Here is a 21,254-nt window from a genome sequence, read left to right on the forward strand (position 1 = left end):
TGATGTATACTACACGCTGGTTCTTCCTAGTTATAATCGGATCCTTATTAAAAACTTCCCAACATTTTCTAACAAATGACGCATCTGCTCGTCCCTTGCTAGCCTACCTTCGGATCTATACATTATTTGACTTCGACTTTCAGCTATTTGCAATCAGAATCCTCGTAGGCTTTTGTCAGTCGATCAACTGTACTTGCACATAATCGGATTACTATCGCTTGTCGCAGAAAGACACACCCCCCCCCTCATCCCCCCATAAAATTTGTGACCAAAATTGAACCCACTTTTACAGAATGTTATCTTACCTATGGTTTCAGAAGGCGATTAATGAAAAATTGAACACTGAAAAATTCAGACTATTACTCGATAAAATCCGTACGTAACTGAGTTGTTTTTCACGGTTTGAATAATATCGATAATAATGTGAATTTTGATTACGGAGCAACCTTTAACGAATTTACAAAGGCTACGTTCGGCGGACTCAACCGTTACGCAACCGTTGAATAATACCGCTCGCTTGCTAACTTCTCGACATGTTTAGTTATGTTAAATTATTATAGTTTAATTAAATTATTTATACGTTGCCCTACATCGTCCAATAATATTTTAATTACATCAACGTCCAACCCAGTGTCCAGAGCAATTAGCAACGCTGCATTCATTTTTTTGAATATTTTATTATTTTATTAGAAGACAATATTGTTCACGCATGTTATAACTTGTAACAACTGTTTAAATTTAGCGCCACAAGCTACTACAAATGTATCACACTACCCCAAATGTCGTTCAGGAAAATAGAAGAACTGATCACTGATAGATTCGCAACGGTTGTTTCAACGCTTGAGTTCGCTGAACACAGCCTATGATGCACCGTTGAACCGTATACGCTTTATCTACCTGTTATCTATCTGTTAATTGGCCTCTATTGTTACAAGAGTATTATTACGAGCGATACTTTATGTAAGTGATGTCCAACATTAGCGGTCGCGTGCGGTGGTCACTACAAACCCGTTGGAGACTTTGTTTCATCCCGTTGATTACAGTATTGTCTCGTCACGTGTTACTCGGATCGATTATTCGAATATCGACTAATAATTGGATCGACCAAACGGTGGTGTAAATTGCAACTCTAACAAACTCTAATGCCTAGCGTCGAGCTCGAAATCGTAACTAAAAGTGTTTATAACAACGTGGCCAAAGGAACACAAGTCTCCCCCCTCGGGAAATAACATACAACGACAGATCACTGTACCCCGATGTTGTTATCGTTAGGAACTAACACGGTACAAAGAGACTTAAAAAGGTACAGAGAAACAATATCGATAACAACACCGCGGGACAACAGAAAGGTAGGTAACAAAACTCACGAGTTAAAGCATTCTGGATTAAGGTATACGGTGTTCGCTTTAAAAAAAAGTTAGGACTACCAAAAAAGAACAAAAAAACGTACGCAACGCGAAACTCAAAAATAAGAAGTAAGAAGACACTCGGTGGTCGGTTTATACCAAATCGTAGCTGTCAGTCGCGCGTGTGCGTGCGCGTGCACACACAAGGACAGAAAGATACTTGACGCGAAAAACAAACAGTGTCGGAAGGGTAAACTTGCCTCCCCCAAGGTCCGCGAAACAAAACATTTTTCGAGAGCTGAGATTCATTTGTGTATAAATAGAATCGAACGAACGAAAAAGAAAGCGTGAAGATACCAAAAAAAAAAATGAAGCGGCTTATCTGTCGCCGATAATGGACCGAGATACGCAAGCTTATCAGGGTTAAATATTCTTACAATTAATCAAGAATTACACGGATGAATCATAAATACGATGTCGACTTTCTTTTTCGTGTGCCTGTGTCGTATGTGTATGTGTATGTGTATGTGTATGTGTGTGTGTGTGTGTGTGTGGTGTGTGTGAGGGGGGGGTTTCTCTGAACTATTAACTAATTGGGCGTTGGGCACTCGAGACGACATATCGTTGTCCAAGTGACGTTTTAAAACTGGCAGTTTCGTCGAAAGCCGCTTAGCAACCTCGCAATTCGGTGGACTCGTATCCGCTCCTCCCCCTGTTCCGACCGCGTCCTACAAAAGAACCGGAAGTATGTAGTATCCTCCTTTCACAGATGGAGATAGAAAGAGAAATAAAAAGTGAGAAAGTGAGAGAGAGAGAGAGAGAGAGAGAGAGAGAGAGAGAGAGAGAAAGTCTAATCAAGCATGCTACTTCATTCTCGTTTTTTTCTTGTCATTTTGTCTCTACCATCAAATGGAGATGGCTTGTCAAGCAACACGTGTTCAATTTCATTCTTGGTCAACCAGTCAAGTGAGGAATAATGTGCTACGTTTCGTTTCTTCTGACGTGTTATCATTTTTACACAGATACAATCGACATGGAATGATAGCAAAGTTTTCTTTCTCATTCTAGTCGCCCAGGGGTATGCCTTTTGATCGATTTGAATAATCCACGAAAGAAATATATCCACTTTGCACGATGAGCAAGCTGTTAGTCTTTAAAAACAATTGTTGCTGTTAAACACACATATAATCTGCACACTATGATGACAGACAGTGCGTGTTTTCATGTTAATTCGTTGGCTACTTTGCTCGTTATTAAGATAATGAATAATGGTTAAAATACGAAGGTGAACGATGAAAGCTTGTTTAACCACCCGCTGTCTGTGTTATTATTAGAATTTAATTTAGAAGACTAATCACTTGCACTAATTTTTAATAATATAACGATACTGGGTATCTCTGTTTCGAAACAAGACGAAATCTGTTTTCTGATTTTTTTTCTGTTAGATGGATTCATTGAAAAACAAGTAAACGTGGTGATACTTGATGAACATTTATAGCCATGTGAACACACAACATTCAGGAGCGTATACTTGGTAAACAGGTTTAATCAGAGGGAAAAAAAATGGCTGTTATCGGTTGCGTTTGTGAAAGACTTCGACGATGAGATCTTGCTGGATAAATGAACAGACTCGAAAACGGATCTGTGTGATCGTACAATCTTGTTCGATTTGTCACGTGCTAGCTAGTAATTAATCTAATGGTAAAAAAGACATATATATATATATATATATATAGATAGATATAAAAAAAAACGTGAAATACCTGTCCGTACCATCAAAGCACGCATTTCCTGGTATATTAAAGATATTTACTTTGAGTTTTCATTAAAAACTTTATTTTCATCGCTACAACAATTTTGTTTAAGTAGTAAAATACCGATGTGACATTACATGCACACTGCTTCATCGATATCCTCTCTTCTAATATACACATGAAAATTTCTTTTTATTCAATTTACCATAAAAAATTACAAAACTTTTATTTTACTTCATCGCTAAAGAATAATATAACCTTTTTCATGTTTATTAATACTTAGCCTCTGTATGGCTTAGGAATGATAAGCGAACAACGTAAGACTTTGTACTTTACTCCGTCCGTTTCTCAGAGACTTTGTTTTTCCCTTAAACTCTAAAATTTTATACAGGATATACATACGAGAAACGACGGTATTCTATTTTCTTTGTTTTTGTTTTTTTAACACATATATATATATCTTCGGATTTATGGGGCCGCGCGACGAGCAAATAAACCTATTACAAAGCTATAAAAATATTTCTCTACACAATTTAAAAAAAATCATACAAAAAAAAGGAAGTGTAAGAAACACAGGATGAAGAATTCTCATGAACACAAATGATACCACAAAAAAGTTAGGCGAACTCACATCGTGAAGAAAAAAAAAATGGAGGGCCAGACAGAACTCTGTACACCGTTATATGTGCTTTAATACCTGCACGTGACAGTGAATCGCTGCCAAACTCTTCGGTATACTATTTTGTTTTCTTAACTATGTATGTCGTCGATCATACTATTACTGTAGTCAACTATCAGGAGGTCTTGGGGGGAAGTATTATTATAAATTGTCACTACCTCTGCGTATCTGATTGAGACATGTCAGCATTCTGATCATAAAAGCAGCAGGTACGGTCATTGTGTCTTTGGTCTCTTCCAACATGATAGCATTCCGTTTTTTCAGCTGTAAGCATTCGTGACCATTGTATACAGCTTTATAGACACGACATCATCTATTGTCAATTGACAATGAATCGTCTTGAATGGACTTACATCTTCAGCAAATTTCTCGTCGAAGCTCGACTCCTCGTTTATCGGGGCCCACAGCTTCACATCGTAGTCGATACCGGCAGTGACCAATAAGGGCAAATACGGATGGGGTTGCAGACAATTGACCACATGGTGGTCCGCCTCGAGCAGCATGCACAATCTCGCCGTCTCCTTCTCCCAGACGAACACGTGGCCGCAATCGCTACCCGACATCACGAAATCGTTCCCCCAGAAGTTCGCTTCTTTAATCATGGTCCTAAAGAAACTAGAGTCAACCGAGGGAAGGCGAACCGGTCAGATAAATTATGGCGGCCTCGTGTGAAGTGGCCCAGTCCGCTCGAAGGCTTTTTCGGAACATAACGAGTCAATGGCTTGGCTTCCGATTCTCATTCACAAAACGTACATTCACGTCGAGAAAATTTAGCGAGTGAAGAGTTTTCTTTTTTTTTTAGTGATTACGAAACAAAACGTTTCCCCGGGAGCCGAACTTGCCGAACAGGTTTGGTTCACCCCACAGAAGAAAATTCCATTAACTTCCTACAACATCATCTCTGCTTATCTCACCCAACAACACTTTTTGGTTAATCTTTTAGTCACAAGATTGCGATTTTATGTATGTCCTCCTTTACGATCTTACAGCCTTTACAAGGAATCGAGACTTTTGTCGCCGCGTGAATTGCGTTAATTTGTTGGATCACCAAACTAAGGTTACACGATCGAGGCAAATAGAAAGTATACCTTGCATTACGATGGCCCATATATTTCTGTTTCACGTGCAGCTCTGTCCCGTACGAGTTATCGTAGCCATCCGATTCTTGACTCGATCGAGCCTCGTCGATGCCTTCGTCGTCCATTTCCTCCTCCTCTTCCTCCACTCTACTTTTCAATCTGAACAAATGATAAATAATCTCACATAACGATATATACGAGTCGTCTATCATTTCGCATAAATATTCCTGTTATAAAATTACGACTGTTATAACACGTACCTTTCCCTAGGCTCTATATCATCGTCATCGCTATCACTAAAAGCGCTTTCATCAGTCTCTGTCAAAAAGATAACGAATGATTTCTAATCTTCTTTTGTAAAAGTACATCGTTCTACGCCGTATCTACTCACTTTCTTGTATATCACTATATCGCAAATGTTTGTCATGACTTCTGCCCGAAATCGTTCCACTACTTCCAGACGGTCCTACGGATCGATCGTGTCATTAAGAGATTCGGAAAAAATACAGTACGGCGGTATGATCAAATTCACATAAATACCTGCGTGATAACTGTCGCGGATCACTTCGTTCGCCACACCAAAAGATATGGTTGCACTCGTCGAGCTTTTATCCGTATACGTTAAACTTACAGCAGGTTCGCTACCATGTCTACCCGCGGAAACATGAAAAATATATTAAGATACTTTCAATACGAAACAATATCCGTCGTCATAATGTTTCGGTCATTGTGTCATACTTTTCTAGGAAGCCGTCTCGCATTTTAGTCAGTCTATCTTGAAGATTCTCCATCATGTGACCTTCCTGTTTGTTCTCCATACTGGCACACGGAGACTCATCGCTACTACTCTGATCCACTTCCGGCGCACTGTTCCGTTCGTTCAAACCGCGCGAAGAACAAGGCTGTACCGAAGAATACTTCTTCCGTGAAAACGTTTGATTTGAAGTTTCCGTAGGAACATTTGATTTGCAGTGAGTCGGCGACGTTTCGTCGACGGATTGATCTGCAACCGTAGCTTCCGACGTCGCTTCCGCTAACGCTGTCGCCTCTTCAAATTCCGCGGATTGACTTGTCCCGGGTTCGCTCTGTGCACCACTGGCACTCGCTTCTCCGATGTCTGTAATTTTTTGTGTTTGCTCGGTATTTAACACCATACCTGGTTGACTCAAATGTACTGTATACACATATAAACTACCTGTTTCTTGGTTACTCTGAGCAGAAGAACTTTCTCCTCCTTCGACTGTATTTTGCCTTTCCTCGTTATTCTCCGCCGGATTTTCGTTACCGTTTTGAGTATTCACTTGATTTATGACCACACTCTCTAAGCTGTCCTCTCCACCGCCGCATAAGGCGGCTCTGGTGACTGGATCGTTTAACATTCTACTGAGAACAGCCGTCATTCTCTGCATTAAATACGTATGAAGCACTGGTCTTGCTTGAGCAATTTCTAGAAAACAGAAAGATCCAGAAACGTGCTGTTGAAAGATACTGCTGATAGTGATTAGTTAAATTTAATAGCAACGTACGTCTACGGCTACCTCGATCTCCCTCGCGTTCAGGCCGCGCATCAGGACCGGTGTCAGACCAATCACCCCTAAGTCTCAATTTCCGTACTGGTAACGGTGATCGTGATCTTTGTTTCTTCCCTTCTCCTTTTCCAACCCCAATATCTTTCTTTAAATGAACACTGCCTTGGTTCTAAAGAAAATAATGTATTTGATCACCGAACGAAATGTATAGATTTCATGGTATATAACAAACGTGTGTTCATAATACCTTTATGTTGAACAAGTAGATATGATCACTGCTGTAACTGGCAAGGATATCTTGCCCATCGGGACTATAGCTTAACGATGTCATTCTGTGAGAATTCCCTTCAAATTCCGGTACAGTGAATGTGCATAAGGCATTTACTACTCCGGTTGAGTCTGTCAATCCTATAGAAAGTATTCTGTAATTACTCGTTTTCTACTTATCTCACATGCCTTTCTACTTTTCTCTTTGAAATTACCCGTCGCTGGCGTTCCAAGCGTTCTTCTGTCATATATTCTAACTGTTCCATCGGAACAACCGATTGCTATTTGGTGGGGCGAAATAAGATTTACAGACAAAGCAGTTATAGCTCTCTCGCAAGAAATTAGTACATCCTATAAGAATATAAAATATAATTCCTGTTGTCGTGTTCGGTGATTTCTATACACTACGTTTATCGTTTACCTGTCTACATCTTAGCGCGTAACACTTCTCTTTTATTCTAAGGTCAAACCATCTCACTGTTCCATCCTCTCCGCAGCTTAGAAAATTATGCGGTTCACCGGGTATTGTTACTACCTCGTAAGTAGTGCCACTGTGACACTTGAAACGATTAAAGAACGTTTCTTTTCTTCTCGTTAAATCTGTAACCGTTAATGTTGATTATGGGTCACATTATTATTGGCACGTGCATAGGTCAATAGAGATTCACCTGTGTACACAATAAGGCCGTCACCGCTACAAGAAACTATCCGATGATCTCCACTATTGGGCAGAAACTTTGCACTGAATATATTTGCTCTATGACAGGTTTTATACGTTGTTAACACCTGCAATAGAAAAGTTATTGTATAATTATACATATATCGATACATACGTGTTTACAGTATAATTTATTTTATTTTATTTTTCTGTTTTTCGCAGCATGAAATACATAGAACTTTTCGTTCCACTTAATTAGCAATATAGCTCTAGATTGATGGCTCTAGATGACAAAATTAGCACCACATACGCTACATGCAAAGGTTTTTGTTCATTTGGCAAAGCTTCTGAATTTCTATCTATGCCAATGTTAGACCTTGGCTAGAATTAACTATCTACGATATTTCCTTGAAAAGGTTTATTGCCAATGTAACTTCCTTGCATACACACTTCCTCCTACTTGAATTTGTTGCCATACAATCTTATATAATACATACACCCTAAATAAATGATAACAAAAGAGACCTATGGAAGAAATTCTGATTTATATAAAGAACAACCTTGATCTACACAATGTGTATTTATAATAGTAGTGTTAATAGAAGTCAATATGTTTGCACGATACAAAATGGTCTTGTTAGATTAAATGACATTAAGTGGACTACTTAAAAAAAATATATATTAAGGAAAAGAACGTTCATACGTGTATCTCTGGTTAAATATGCTTTGTGGAGGATGGAAATATAAATAATCTTGGCACAAAATTTCAATTAATATACACAACAAAATAATAAATTCCTTCAACATAAGTTGCATCAGTAAGTGCTCCACTTATAGTTCACAGCATTACACACAAGGGTTAATGAAACAGATTTCATACAAAACCAATCTAAAATTATATTGTTACATTATGTAAAAATTTCAACCAGTTTATCAAGTCTTAATACAGAAATACAAATGCATTTCTTTTCAAATGTAATTAAACATATAAAACATTGTCTTTATGATTTACCTCGTATGAATAAGGATTTGTAAGTACCAAACGCTGATCATCACTACCAGATAATATCAAATCACCAGTGGCATTCCAACACACAGAATTTACACAACCTCTGTGTACCCTTAAACTCTTTAACAAAGCCATTCGTTGCATCATTTGAAGACTCGCTGAAACAGATGGAGTAAAATTAAAAAAGTTATGCTTGTCACAAAAATATGTGCACCAGTAAAAATTTATGAACATTTATATTCGGATTTGACTAGAATCCTAAAGAAGCGTGTAGTTACTTCTTTTACGTTAGTGGCGCGTCATTTAACTCTGGAACGTTTCATCGACGTCCAACTACGTCGTCGTTTTGTGGGGTAAAAAATTTTTATCTTGTATCATTACTCCACACAACGACGTTATCGAATTTTCGCTTGAAAACAGCATATAGCGACGAAATACCTTTGCTGCTAGTGTAAAGGTTCATCCTGGTGCAATCATTATATGGTTGATAGTAAATGTCACGAAAAATATTTGGACGTGACTTCTTCATAGTTCTGGCTGGTTTGTTACAGTCGTGGTATGATATCAATTTGCGGATCGCATCGATCACGGATTAACGTAAATTATCCCAGCAGACAACGACGGTGAGAATGGTGGAGAACAAGCGAGTCTGTCAATCAACGGGAAAACAGTGTCTGTATATTCACCAAATCAGAGGCCGTGTAAAGTGCTGTTACGCAGCAAAAATCCACGAGTATCGTACCAAAACGACATGGCACTTTGTACTAAAAATAAACCCCCGGAGCTTCAGAAATTTGTGCAATCGGACGAGCCGCGCGATCAACTTCTGACCAGAACGGTTTAACGAATGCACACACGCATACGGCACACACGCCACTGAAAAGAAAATGCGCGAGAGTGCACAATTCCCCAGCACTATACACGCTATAATCGATGTCGACGGTAGCGTAACTCGCGTTTCAAAAACCCAGGTCATACGAAATGTGATCTGACAAAGGATACTTCGTAATAAATAGATATTTTTCTGTATTTTTCTTTCACGGAGCATATGAGTAAAACGAGACCCAAAGTAACTCGTTTTATGAGATATAAATAGATTCTTTGATTATTCTGGAATCTGTATAGCGTAGGGCGCATTTTAGAGACCCTACTTTCATGAAAAAAATATAATTATAAAATAGACCATAGAGAATGGTCTTCAAGGAAATAAATACTTTAATCTGAAATTCTTTAATCGTACTTTGTGAATGATACCATTTTTTTTGCTTCAGTTCCACATTTTAGACTTGAAGGATTATTGTAGTATAGTACACAGGGTGTCCAATATCTCCGTTTATTACTTTGCACTCAGCATGCACTTTCTTATACGTACATAACTTTATTCTTTTTGGGGATAATTGGTTATCTACGTTGAAAGTATGTAAAATGAATAGATACTTTTTAAATGCAGTAGCTAAATAACGATGCAGATTTTATGACGTATAAATTAGGATCTGGGTTAGTTTCCATTCAAAGAATTCTATCAAAATGTTTGATGTGTATCCACCTGAACAATTTGTATCACGATGACGATGACGAGTCTAATGATCAGAACTATCGATATATCGAGAGCTTCTATCGAGAAGTTTGCATTTTTTTTTTGGAAAACTGCGGAGAAGACCAAGTGATTTCATCATTGTTGATCATTGTCGTGAGTCACTGGAGCGTTGATTGCATTAATGCCCTTTTGGTATTTTTTGAATCAGTGAGGAACATAGATGTGCTCATTAAGAAATAGGTACCGTGCAAGCCGCGTGAAGGCTTTGTAGGGTTATGAAGATTTAGAATCTCTCTGAAGAGTAAATAGTTACGGTGTAATAATAAATAAGGCAAAGTGAGTTTGTGGCATCAACCACAGTGAAAATGACGCTTATGGAATTTTTCGGTTGTGCTCTCCTGGCTTTCGGCCCGCCGATGTCCATGTTCATATTCACTATCGCCGCCGAACCTATTCGAATTATTATACTAATAGCGAGTGCCTTTTTTTGGCTTACTTCGTTATTGCTGTCGTCAGTGCTCTGGTATATTGTGGTGCCACTCCAGGAACACCTGGCATTTGGACTGGTTTTTTCAGTTTTGTTCCAAGAAGCATTCAGGTGACTGAAATAGAAATCATTGTCTAACATTTTCAATCTTCTATAGTACGGAGCATAATTTATCTGTATTCAATTTCATCAATTTTGCCAGTCAATGAAATTTAAATTCCTGCTTAATATTAGAGATACATGGGTCACATGCATATTACTAGCTTAATTAAATTGATAAACAACAGCCAATCAGCCATCTGCGTGAAAAATACAAAAAGCACGTGAGTTAGTTTCTCCGAAATTGCTATTGCAAAAATCCTTCTTTTGCTCTTTTATAATCAGTTTGCATTGGTTTAACTTTGCTCCTTCCTGTAGAAACAAAAATGTGTTTCCTTTTTTAATTATATACTTTTCATTGTTTTGTTTTTTCCAATTAGATATCTTTTATACTGGGTAATGAGGAAAGCTGAAAGGGGCTTAGAGAAAGTAACTACAACACATGTAGCAGACAGCAGACTTGTATTTGCATATGTGTGTGGTTTAGGCTTTGGTTTCATGAGCGGTGCCTTTGCTCTAGTCAATGTTTTGGCGGATGCAATTGGACCTGGAACAATGGGACTTAAACAAGGCACAGAATACTTTTTTATAATATCAGCTGCCACCACCCTCTGCTTTATTCTACTGCACACATTCTGGGGTGTGCTATATTTCTCTGCTCTGGATAGGAAGAATTGGGCAGCAGTTATCTGGGTCGTTGGCTCACACTTGTCCGTCTCGTGTATAACCTTATTCAATGTGTATCAAGTTTACGTAGCTAGCCTTTTATTTGCTTATGGGGTTCTGATGATGACAATAACAGCAACATTTAAAGTGGCTGGTGGTAGGGCTAAAAGTATAGCTCGTTGTTTTACAAGAAAATGAAAGTGGGAATGCACTGACAGAGTCAGAAAATAGGTAGTTGTGTTTGACAAAACTGGACATCGTGGAATGACAACTTCTCTTTTTCCTTAGGTATTAACTTGTAAAAGTTGCTATTACTTCAAGACAAAATATAAGTGAGATCACGTAACACTGACTCAACAAACTATATCTTATTCTTTGATATTACTAAACGAGCTTCAATGTTACTAATTACCAAAAATGTGTCTGTATAAATCCAAAAGGTTATTGAGATACAAGGAACCTCTACAGTTGATCGAAATCTATGAAAAAAATCTGTTAAATGTATCAGTATTATTTATTACTCAATACGTAAATGTTTTCACGTCTATGACAGTGTGTGGTTTGATCTGAGTTCAAAGAAATATTTGCTCCATTGAGTCCATAATACGTTCTAGCAAGAAATGCTTTGGTTAAACTGCTAGTCCGTCCCTGTTGATCCATCGAAACAGTTGCGTTACCGAGTTAAGATAATGTTTCAAGAGTGTAGTCGTATTGCAGTGTGCAATATCTTACATCCTAATGAAAAGAAAAAGCATAAAAGAAATTTATATTAAGTGTGAATGTACACATGTTAGAATGAAGTGTGCACATATTCATTGTATGGGTTGTGTCAAGCAAGAGAGGGTGAAACTGTGTATCAATTTGCGCCTTACAGTTCAAAGTGAACAAGAGTATACACACTTGATGATAATACGTAAGGAATTTTTCATTAGTTTTTGTATATATGAAAAAAAAGAAAAACTTTAACAATTGTAATTTAGGTGTTTACTACACATCTGTATATTTGGCATTCTGTTTCACTTACCATTTCACAATGGTTTATAACTCAATTCGTATTACATTTCGTATGTCATTTAAATAAAAACCATTTTTTTTACAACTATTGGTACATTTAGTTACGATCCTTACTCCACGAAATAAATACCACAGGATGAAATTGTGTGATTGGGACAAGAAGCAGTTCAATCGTATTGTAAAGTAATTCTCAGGATACAAAGGTATTTTAAATATTATTTTATTAAAAAGAAAGAAAAATAAAACAGAAGTTTGAGAAAAAGTACTTGAGCTGATGAAGGTACATAAAAATGGAAAATAATATTAATCACAGACAGGACAGATTTTACTCAAAGTCGTCATCCGTTGATCAATTAGTACAATTAAGAAATGTATTTTGCATATTAGATTAAAGATAAAAATCTAAAAGAAGTACAATTGTGAATTTTCACCCTGTGGAACAATTGGATTCCTAATCAGTCGACGGTGAAATCTATGAGCTTGTCAAGGAAGCCATCAGAAGTTCCATTTTATTTAAGAAGTTCTTTCCTTCCATTTTATCCCACCGGACCTCTTTGAAGGAGCCGCCTAGATTCTCCCATTTTCTTTCTCTCACTAATTGACCAGGGAAAAAGTCTTTCCTAGGGGAATGAGCTATTGCTACTTGTACTCCAGTTTGTGGTTCACATCTGACAGCAATCATCCTAAAAACGTTCAGAAAGTAAAAGGTATGTAAACACAACATAGTAAAAGATAGATCGAAGCAATATATTTTTGTCGCACGATTAAAAACTCTGAAACCTTCTTACTGTTAGTCACACGAAGTATAGTAAACATAGAAAAGTTACGTTTCGACTTTATCCGAAGCAGTAGGAATAATATGCGAGCACGATTATATTAGTTCCCGACGACACCGTTTTTAATCGTAGAAGGCGCAACGGGTAGTAAATGTTAACGAGATTACTGCCTCAAAATAAGTAACTTATACCTCGTTGTAATTTGTATAAATACCTGTCGCCTATTGGTGATGCTAAAATACAACTGCTAGCATTTCCTAAAGGTTCAACCGCCCCTAAACCAAGATGTGAACTATTGGCTAAAAATTGCCAACCCATACATTTCGCTAACGCTTGTACTGCTGTTATTTGGTGCTGATAAATCTGTAAGAATGCATTAATCTTTAATAAATGTACGAACGAGTGTTAAAACAATAAGAGATTATAGTTACCTGACAGAAGATTAGGTCCCTTAGTTCTTGAGGTTCGTAGCTCATATGCATCACTCTACCGTCTCTGCAGACGCATTTTAACGATTTCTCCCCAACGTGAACAACAAGTGACGTTCTACACACGCTATCGTACCCGTGCGTTAAAATGTTAATTTTAACACAGGACTGCGTAGGGGAATTCAACGCGTTCCAATGAGAAACGATTAAAGGATCTTTAACTTCTTTCGCTATTGTATCTAAAACGTACTCTGTTCGCAGTCGCATGAAGAAGTGTTGCGCTTGTTGGATTATTTGTTCTAACAAAGTTTGACTTTTCGTCATTTCTAAGAGTTCGTATCTATCAGCTGCCGTTGGACCCGCTAAGCATCTTCGTTTGCTAGGCCCAAGCGGTCCCGAAGAAGGATGGGGAAACGGATGATGAGTATTCTTGTGATGCACTTCACGAAGCAACTGATGTAAGGAATGTTCAAGTACATGATCATGATCACTTTTGTGGGGAGGAGGAGCAGTGGGCTTTTTATCGTTCCCTGTACTATGACAGAGTCCTATTATTAATTGAATTCCAGGAAGTACCTGAAATTAAAATTTATTCTTAATATTATTCTTTTAATAAAATTATTATAATTAATTACCGTTGCCATTATTTGATTTCCAACAACCATATGAGGTATAGGTGCACGCAAATGTACCGCCTCCCTTGCCAGTTGACTGAACAATTCTTTGCAAAAGAGAACATTTTGAGCGGCTTCTAACTTCTGCTGCCAATGCATGTCTGCATTCGAACTGTGTGCACTGTTGTTAAGTAAACTAATATTTGCACTGCAGAGATCCTCTTGGTCTGAGAAATTAAATTATGTTAGGCGGTTAATTCTAATCTTATGAATGATATGGTGAATACATGTTTACCTTTTTGGCACAGTACTTCTATATAGGCAACACCTTGTAATTCACTAGGTATAGTAACACGTAATGCCGACGCTTTTGGATTAGAAGGATGATGAGTTGGACCCGACACATTGTTACCAGCACTGGGAGAGGCAGGTGGACTATTACTCTTTTCTTCCTCTTCTGCCTTTGTTACTTCGAACATACCTGTTTGAGGAAACTTGGAACCAGCTGAAAGATTCATATTTTATAAATATGAAATTCTAGATTTCTAACTATTATTGGAAAATAAAGAAAATACAATTGTAAAACCTGTTCTATAACTAAGGTCTCCAATAATTGAGTTAGAAACTTTTTTCAAACGCCAGTTTTGTCGTAATCTCAACAATTCAATATGGAAGTCTGGTGTTGATCTGTTTCTAGCTAACTCATTCTGACAGTTCTTTAATCTATCTGCACCCATCATGATCACTGAAGCAGCTCCAGCCAATGCTTTCTTTCTAGCATATACCTGAATCATGGGTTTCACTTCAGCCTGTTCTTGTGGCACTGGATCTAGAACCATATAATGCTTCTCTTTCGCTATTGCAAGAACATCTGCTAGCACACATACTTCTGTTAATGCATTTCTGGAAATGAAAGTGAACTTGTAGGATCTCCAGCCTTACAAAATGACATTGGTGAACACAATGTTTTCCCATTTTGCTATTACTCCACAGAAAATGCTAAAGCTAAGATCAGTAGTCTAAATGTTCAAACTTCTCCCTTAAGCTTCTCTTGTCTTTGCTACCAATTTTAATGTACAATCATCTAACAGACATTTGGAAATGTTCAAAGAAACAAGGAACAGTTGGAATTTAAAGACACTGTGGTTGTGCTTGAAATATCTAAACATCTAAGTCCAACTTTTATCAGTTCTGGATAGGTAGTGAAGTATTATGTTCACTGATAAACATCATAAAAAACAGAATATTATCTGAAACCTCAATTTGTTTCTGACACTGTCCCACGGCCATAAGGAAGACTGAAAAGAAGCTGCATCTTTTGTGTCTTCCTCTCCCTTATCTCCACTTTCGGACTCCTTTTTAACATCTTCGCCGTTGGTTTTACTAAAATCGATTTTTTGCGCGATTTTTGCCAAATTCTCTGATAACGTAAGGGGCCTAAAACACGAAAAGACTTATTATATTTAACTGTTTCTGATATGTTACATTGACAAAGGTAAATATGTTTTATTGACACTAAGGTTAAGTAAAAACGAATACAATAAGCTCGTTTATATTTGATTCGTTTGATGATCAAATTATTGTTTCATGTGTAGAAACAGTAGTGAAAGAATTTACGTACGCTTGATAAATTTCCTGACCATCGTAAGTGATTTCCTGGATTTGATTCTCGATCGGTGCCTCTACAGAGATGTTGACCGAATACGCCATTATTGTTTTCCCATCATGACATGCATGACACGCATGACACGCATGACACTCATGTAAGGATGAATCGATACGAGTAAATACAAGTACATTACTCGATACTTTTGTTTCGATACCGAATACTTTTGGTATCGATACCTACGGTTACGATATCAAGTAGGTATCCAACAAAAGTACTCGTATCGAATGGAGTGAGTATCGACGTGGTAGTAGCTTGGTAAGAAGGGTCATATAACCCCCGGGGCATACGATTGAAATTTATATTGGATGTTACGTCTGTTTTGTATCTCGTTTCTGGTAGGTAGAATGTATGAATGTGTGTGAATGTGTGTAACGTGTGTAATTTACCGCCGGACAAGCCTCTTGCCTTACTTACTTATTCCAACCAATTCCAACTTATTCCGATGTCAGGCATACATATGTCAAAATGGCTGAGCTAATCGCGGTACCGTTGAAGAAACCATCCGACGTAGATGTCATTAAACCATTAACGAATGTCATTAAATCAACGTACAGTGGCGCGAGTAATCAGAAGGATTATACGGAGGCAATTACAGATTTTAGTAAATTAAGAAACAATGCCTTGTGGCGAGCTTTCGAGAAGTATGAAAGCTCATTGGAGGTTATATACAGGTATGAGTCATCTTTAATTAAGTATTATTTCGATTGTAATTACGATAATTTATCAAGTAATATGCACTCCCGTATATTCGGTGTCGTTAATTTCACGTTAGCCACTAGTCGTCACGAAAAGTCGGAAAGTTTTAGAAGCGATCGGTGTCTTCTCCAGAAAAAACGTTTTCTGAATTCTGACGTGGTTTTAATAGGAATGATACAATCAGAAATAAGTTATGACATATAAGAGCGATATTAATAGTCTGTATAATTCATATAATATAGTGGATTATGCACCGAGTATTTTTAATAAGACCACACTGTTCCCTTTTCTAGTTACTATGATCAGCTGTGTGCATTGGAGGGCAAGATTCCTGCTCATGAATTGCAGATTCCATTCAAATGGAAAGATGCATTTGATCGTACCATATTTGGTGGAAAGCTTAGTTTAAGTAAGATTTATAAAATATGTATTGCTGTTCTCAATCTAAATGACCTGTAGAAGATAATACAGATTAATCTCATTTGATCTTTGACTTACTAATAAATAGGTAAAGAACAGATAAGATAAAGTGGTTGTTGATTATAATGAGTGTTTTAGTTGTACTTTTGATAATGTACATAATAGCCAATAGAAACAGGAAAAAAAAGGTATTATTAGATAGTTAGTCTTTCAAATTTTGTGAATCAAGTTGTTTACATGTTTGGGAAATTGATAGTCATTTAGTGAAATAATAAATGTACATAGTATGTATATTACTAAAAAAAAAAATTATTTTACGTACCTACTTCATAATATTATTTGGTATTTGCAGCTATTAGTACATTAGCATATGAGAAAGTATGTGTACTATTCAATATTGCTGCTTTGCAAAGTTCTGTGGCAGCAACACAATCCTTGGACAGTGATGAAGGACTGAAATTGGCTGCAAAGTTGTTTCAGGTTACAGATTGAATCAAAATAATTATAATAATATAACATAAGAAATAGCAGCTATTTTTAACATTAAACTTTGGTATAAATTTCAGCAATCTGCTGGTATCTTTAATTACCTTAAAGGAAATGTTATGATGGCCATTCACCAAGAACCAACACCTGACATCAGTCCAGAAACATTAGGTGCATTGTCTTCATTGATGCTTGCTCAAGCTCAGGAAATATTTGTACATAAAGCAATTCACGACGCCATGAAAGATGGAATTGTAGCTAAATTAGCTGCTCAAGCAGAGGAACTGTATGCAGATGCACTGAAGTTGTTCCAGAAAGAGATTTTCAGAGCATTTTGGGATAAAGAGTGGGTTCCTTTGGTATGTGTATTGTATTTTATTCGTATTCGGTATTTATGTATTATTCTAATTAAACAATTGTGTTTAACATGTTAATGCAGATAGCAGGAAAACAAGCTGGATACCGTGCAATGTCCGGATTTTACCAATCATTAGTTTGTAAAAGTAACAAAGTAATTGGAGAAGAAATTGCTAGATTGGAGGTAAATCTCGTTTATGATAAATTGAATATAATTGACGTTATGCTTTTTTAAATGTCAACTAAAATGTTTATTCTCAGCACGCCGTAGAATTATTCAGAGCAGCACAACAGCGTTCTAATAAGCCTAACTTGTTTCAAGAATATGCCAATAGAGCTCAAAGGAATCTTACAGAAGCGAAGAAAGATAACGACTTCATTTATCATGAGAGGATACCAGACGTGAAATCTTTGGAACCTGTGGGCAAAGCGAATGTTGCAAAGTTGTTGCCATTACCTGAAACTTTTTGCACGAATTTCAAAGGTTTGTTACATATGTAATGATTGACTGATGCATTTATTCGCATAATTTTTTACACCCAATCTTGCCTCGTATGTTAGATCTCTTCGCCGATCTGTTGCCTGTCAGCATTCACCAAGCGTTGTCGTCTTATGATGTTCGTCGTAATGAGTTAGTTAATGCAGAAATTTCGAAACTACGCGAGATGACACAAGTATTGAATAGGTAGGTACAGTTGCTATTCAAACACATATAATGATTACTTAATGTTCACATGGTAATGAATAAAATAAAATATAATATTGTCTTAGCGTTCTGGCGAGTTTGAACTTACCAGCTGCTATCGAGGATACAAGTGGTACTGAATTACCTCAGTCTTTGTTGGACAAAGCTCAGTACGTGAAAGAGACAGGTGGGATTAGAGCTTTAGAACATGCTATGAAAGAATTGCCGGACCTTCTGCAAAGAAACAAAGAGCTTTTGGACGAGGTAAATAAAATTGTAGATAGTAACGGTTTTTCAGATTAACTTGTTTTATTTTTTTCTGTTCAATTGTTTTCACTTATATTTCTTTTAGTCTGAAAGAATGCTTCAAGAAGAACGCCAATCCGACGATCAGTTGAGAGAACAATTCAAGGAACGCTGGACCAGAATACCTAGTAGCCGTTTGACAGAACAGTTTACCGTCACTTTACGAAAGTACCGTGAAATTATCAATAATGCTGTTACGGCTGATAAGGTAAATAAATGTGATAACGAATTTCCTTAGAAATCCGAGCACATGTTAGAATCTGTGTTACATGATTTAACAGATTGTACGTAAAAACTACGAGACCCATAAGGAAGGCATGGAAATTTTGAGTTTAGACGTCGGTGATTTGATCAACGCTGTGCCAACTGGTTCAGCTGTTCAAGAAAGCCATACCGTGACACAACTTCGAAAACTAATGGAAGATGTAAGCACTCTATATCGATTTTTCTTGAATTTGCATCTTGCTTGCGTTAGTAAAATCTTCATTGTCCTTTTAAGGTGGAAACATTAAAAACAGAACGTGACGTTATAGAAAGTGAACTGAAGTCCGCAACCGCAGACATGAAAGCAACATTCCTGTCGGCACTCGCTAAAGACGGTGCTATCGATGAGCCAAACTTATCTGTAGAAAGTATAGGACAAACGTATGGACCTCTGCAAAAGCAAGTGAGGGACAGTGTTGCGCGGCAGGAGCGATTGATTGCTGAAATTCAAGTACATATGAATTTTTCTTACAGTAACCGATTAAAATATTTCTTACGGTGCTAATTTCAAAAATAATTTCAGAGGTGTCACGCAGAGTTTACAAACGAACAATCTGGCAGTGGTAGTTCAAGAGAAGCAATGCTTTGCAAACTGGCAGCTGCTCATGATGCACTTAAGGAATTAAAAAGCAACTTGAACGAAGGTGCTAAATTTTACAATGATTTAACACAGGTATAGTGACGTTCGTTTAATCATTCATTTATTAACTACTTGACACAGTTACTATCATTAAAAAGTAATTTTCTCTGATAGCTATTGGTGGTCTTCCAAAATAAAATATCGGATTTCTGTTTCGCCCGAAAAACCGAGAAAGAGGAACTGTTGAAAGATTTGACGACAAATCTGAGTCATAGCGGTCCAGTCACAACCCCTACCATTCCGGTTCATCACGGTGGTATAAATTGCTTCCTGTAATAGAATGATCGACGTTTTTATATACTCAATTTAAAAAATAAATATATTTGTATGTACATACATAGGAATATCTGGACAAAATCAGCCTGGATCAGAACAAAGTGAATCGTCTCAGTTGCCGTATCCTACAAATTTTCAAGGAGGCATGCCTGTGCCATACGGTGCTGGACCCAGCACACCGTATCCTACGTATATGCCTCCTCCAATGCCTGCAGCGTATAATCCATATGCAACGATGCCTTATCCTACGCAAGGTAATTTAACTCTTAATGAACTATAAGTCCGCATAGATGAAATCTGAATCATCATTGAAATCTGTTAGTTATGTTCCTCTTAGTTTCAGGAAACTACAACCCGTATCAAGGTATGCCACCAGCACCTTATGGCGGGTACGCAACTCTGCCACGTTATGGCGGAAACCATCCTCCTTCCCAGGGACAGAATCCGTTTTGAAAAATAAATTATATTCTACATGTACTGCGATTACAAATATAGCCACGTGAATTTACGAAATTGTCTGGGGAAAGCTTACACGCAGTAATGTTGCAGAAATTAACGCGAGATATGTTTCAATGACAATGCACTCTGTCCAATATCGAACAATAAAGAAGGTAACGTTGAAGATCGATCTGGACATCAGATATTCCCTGATTGTTATTGTGTTTCACAACAATTGCATTTTGATGCTGATGATGTATCGATGTGTGATATATATTAAGCTTGAAATTATGCTTCACGGGAAAAGTCGAAGATTCGAAACGCATAAACCTCCTACCATTTATAAATATATATTTTATTAACATTGTAACGCCAACAGATTGCAAGTGCTTTAATTGTTACTGCTCTCATTCTGTATTTATAGACTTCTCGATACGTAACTACATTTTCGTTTCGATTTGTATATTATATATTTTTTATAATAAATTAGATGGTTTTACGCAATAACGAAATTGATCCATAGAAGATGCATCAGCAATTATTATTCTAGCACTTCTATAACTGAGTCGATTAAGAGATGAAGCACTATTCATTATGTTTGTCAATAATTTTAATAAATGTTTCTAACATGTAAAGTATCAGCAAAGAATTTTTATATTTGATGATAACCACAAGAAACTAAATTGTGTAAAATTTTAGTTTCTAATCTTGAATCGTTTCCGACAATTTCCCTTGCAGGAATGTCTTACCGTAATGAGCCATCTCGTGGCCGCGGGATTCCGGGAATCGGGTGACGTCGCGGCGTGCGAGCGAGAGCAATAGAGCGAGCCGCGGTATCGGTGCTCTCCGTCGGTGTTGAAGGAATTTTAGGGGTCTATGGGGGGAGGTGTGCGAGCGAGAGAGTACGGTAGAGCGTGCCGAGTATCGGTGCTCTCCGTCGATCCAACGCGCTAGTGAGTTGCGTCACCCAGTTTATTGACTTAGCCGTGTACGCCGTGTACCAAGGTCGTACCAGCCCGTGCAGGTCTGTGCTTGCTTCCTCACTTTGTCGTGAACCGTCGCGGAGGGTGGTCGC

At 37.5% G+C, this 21,254-nt stretch overlaps 4 protein-coding genes across 5 annotated transcripts; 2 read left to right on the forward strand and 2 right to left on the reverse strand.

Moving 5' to 3' along the window:
- Positions 1-520: 520 nt before the first annotated feature.
- Positions 521-9,183, reverse strand: LOC107187184 (DDB1- and CUL4-associated factor 6-like). Its single transcript, XM_015575202.1, has 16 exons — positions 8,760-9,183; positions 8,325-8,479; positions 7,323-7,440; positions 7,076-7,254; positions 6,870-7,005; positions 6,635-6,795; positions 6,385-6,556; positions 6,015-6,305; positions 5,597-5,975; positions 5,399-5,508; positions 5,250-5,324; positions 5,119-5,176; positions 4,868-5,017; positions 4,133-4,385; positions 3,938-4,043; positions 521-2,074 (listed from the first exon to the last, which is right to left on the reverse strand). The coding sequence occupies exons 1-16, from the start codon at positions 8,848-8,850 to the stop codon at positions 2,016-2,018; spliced, it is 2,493 nt and encodes an 830-aa protein (XP_015430688.1). The 5' UTR covers positions 8,851-9,183; the 3' UTR covers positions 521-2,015.
- A 793-nt stretch (positions 9,184-9,976) lies between these two features.
- LOC107187259 (gamma-secretase subunit Aph-1) lies at positions 9,977-11,427 on the forward strand. The gene is made up of 2 exons (XM_015575298.1): positions 9,977-10,456; positions 10,825-11,427. Exons 1-2 carry the CDS (start codon positions 10,224-10,226, stop codon positions 11,306-11,308), a joined length of 717 nt encoding a protein of 238 aa, XP_015430784.1. The 5' UTR covers positions 9,977-10,223; the 3' UTR covers positions 11,309-11,427.
- Positions 11,428-12,398: 971 nt separating this feature from the next.
- LOC107187238 (mediator of RNA polymerase II transcription subunit 17) lies at positions 12,399-15,671 on the reverse strand. Its single transcript, XM_015575273.1, has 8 exons — positions 15,564-15,671; positions 15,200-15,379; positions 14,529-14,845; positions 14,238-14,447; positions 13,964-14,169; positions 13,332-13,904; positions 13,115-13,263; positions 12,399-12,807 (listed from the first exon to the last, which is right to left on the reverse strand). The coding sequence occupies exons 1-8, from the start codon at positions 15,650-15,652 to the stop codon at positions 12,597-12,599; spliced, it is 1,935 nt and encodes a 644-aa protein (XP_015430759.1). The 5' UTR covers positions 15,653-15,671; the 3' UTR covers positions 12,399-12,596.
- A 299-nt stretch (positions 15,672-15,970) lies between these two features.
- Positions 15,971-20,548, forward strand: LOC107187213 (programmed cell death 6-interacting protein). Of its 2 annotated transcripts, none has more exons than XM_015575247.1 (15): positions 15,971-16,282; positions 16,601-16,716; positions 17,080-17,207; positions 17,294-17,572; positions 17,653-17,754; positions 17,832-18,054; positions 18,132-18,255; positions 18,342-18,519; positions 18,608-18,769; positions 18,843-18,986; positions 19,061-19,276; positions 19,349-19,498; positions 19,580-19,721; positions 19,807-19,995; positions 20,079-20,548. In XM_015575247.1, exons 1-15 carry the CDS (start codon positions 16,077-16,079, stop codon positions 20,192-20,194), a joined length of 2,475 nt encoding a protein of 824 aa, XP_015430733.1. In that variant the 5' UTR covers positions 15,971-16,076; the 3' UTR covers positions 20,195-20,548. The 2 variants fall into 2 exon arrangements, with proteins under 2 accessions (XP_015430733.1, XP_015430734.1); XM_015575248.1 differs by having other exon boundaries at positions 19,580-19,718.
- The last annotated feature ends 706 nt before the right edge of the window (positions 20,549-21,254 follow it).

The sequence above is a fragment of the Dufourea novaeangliae genome, unplaced genomic scaffold (assembly GCF_001272555.1).
Source record: "Dufourea novaeangliae isolate 0120121106 unplaced genomic scaffold, ASM127255v1 scaffold99, whole genome shotgun sequence".
Classification (NCBI taxonomy): domain Eukaryota; kingdom Metazoa; phylum Arthropoda; class Insecta; order Hymenoptera; family Halictidae; genus Dufourea; species Dufourea novaeangliae.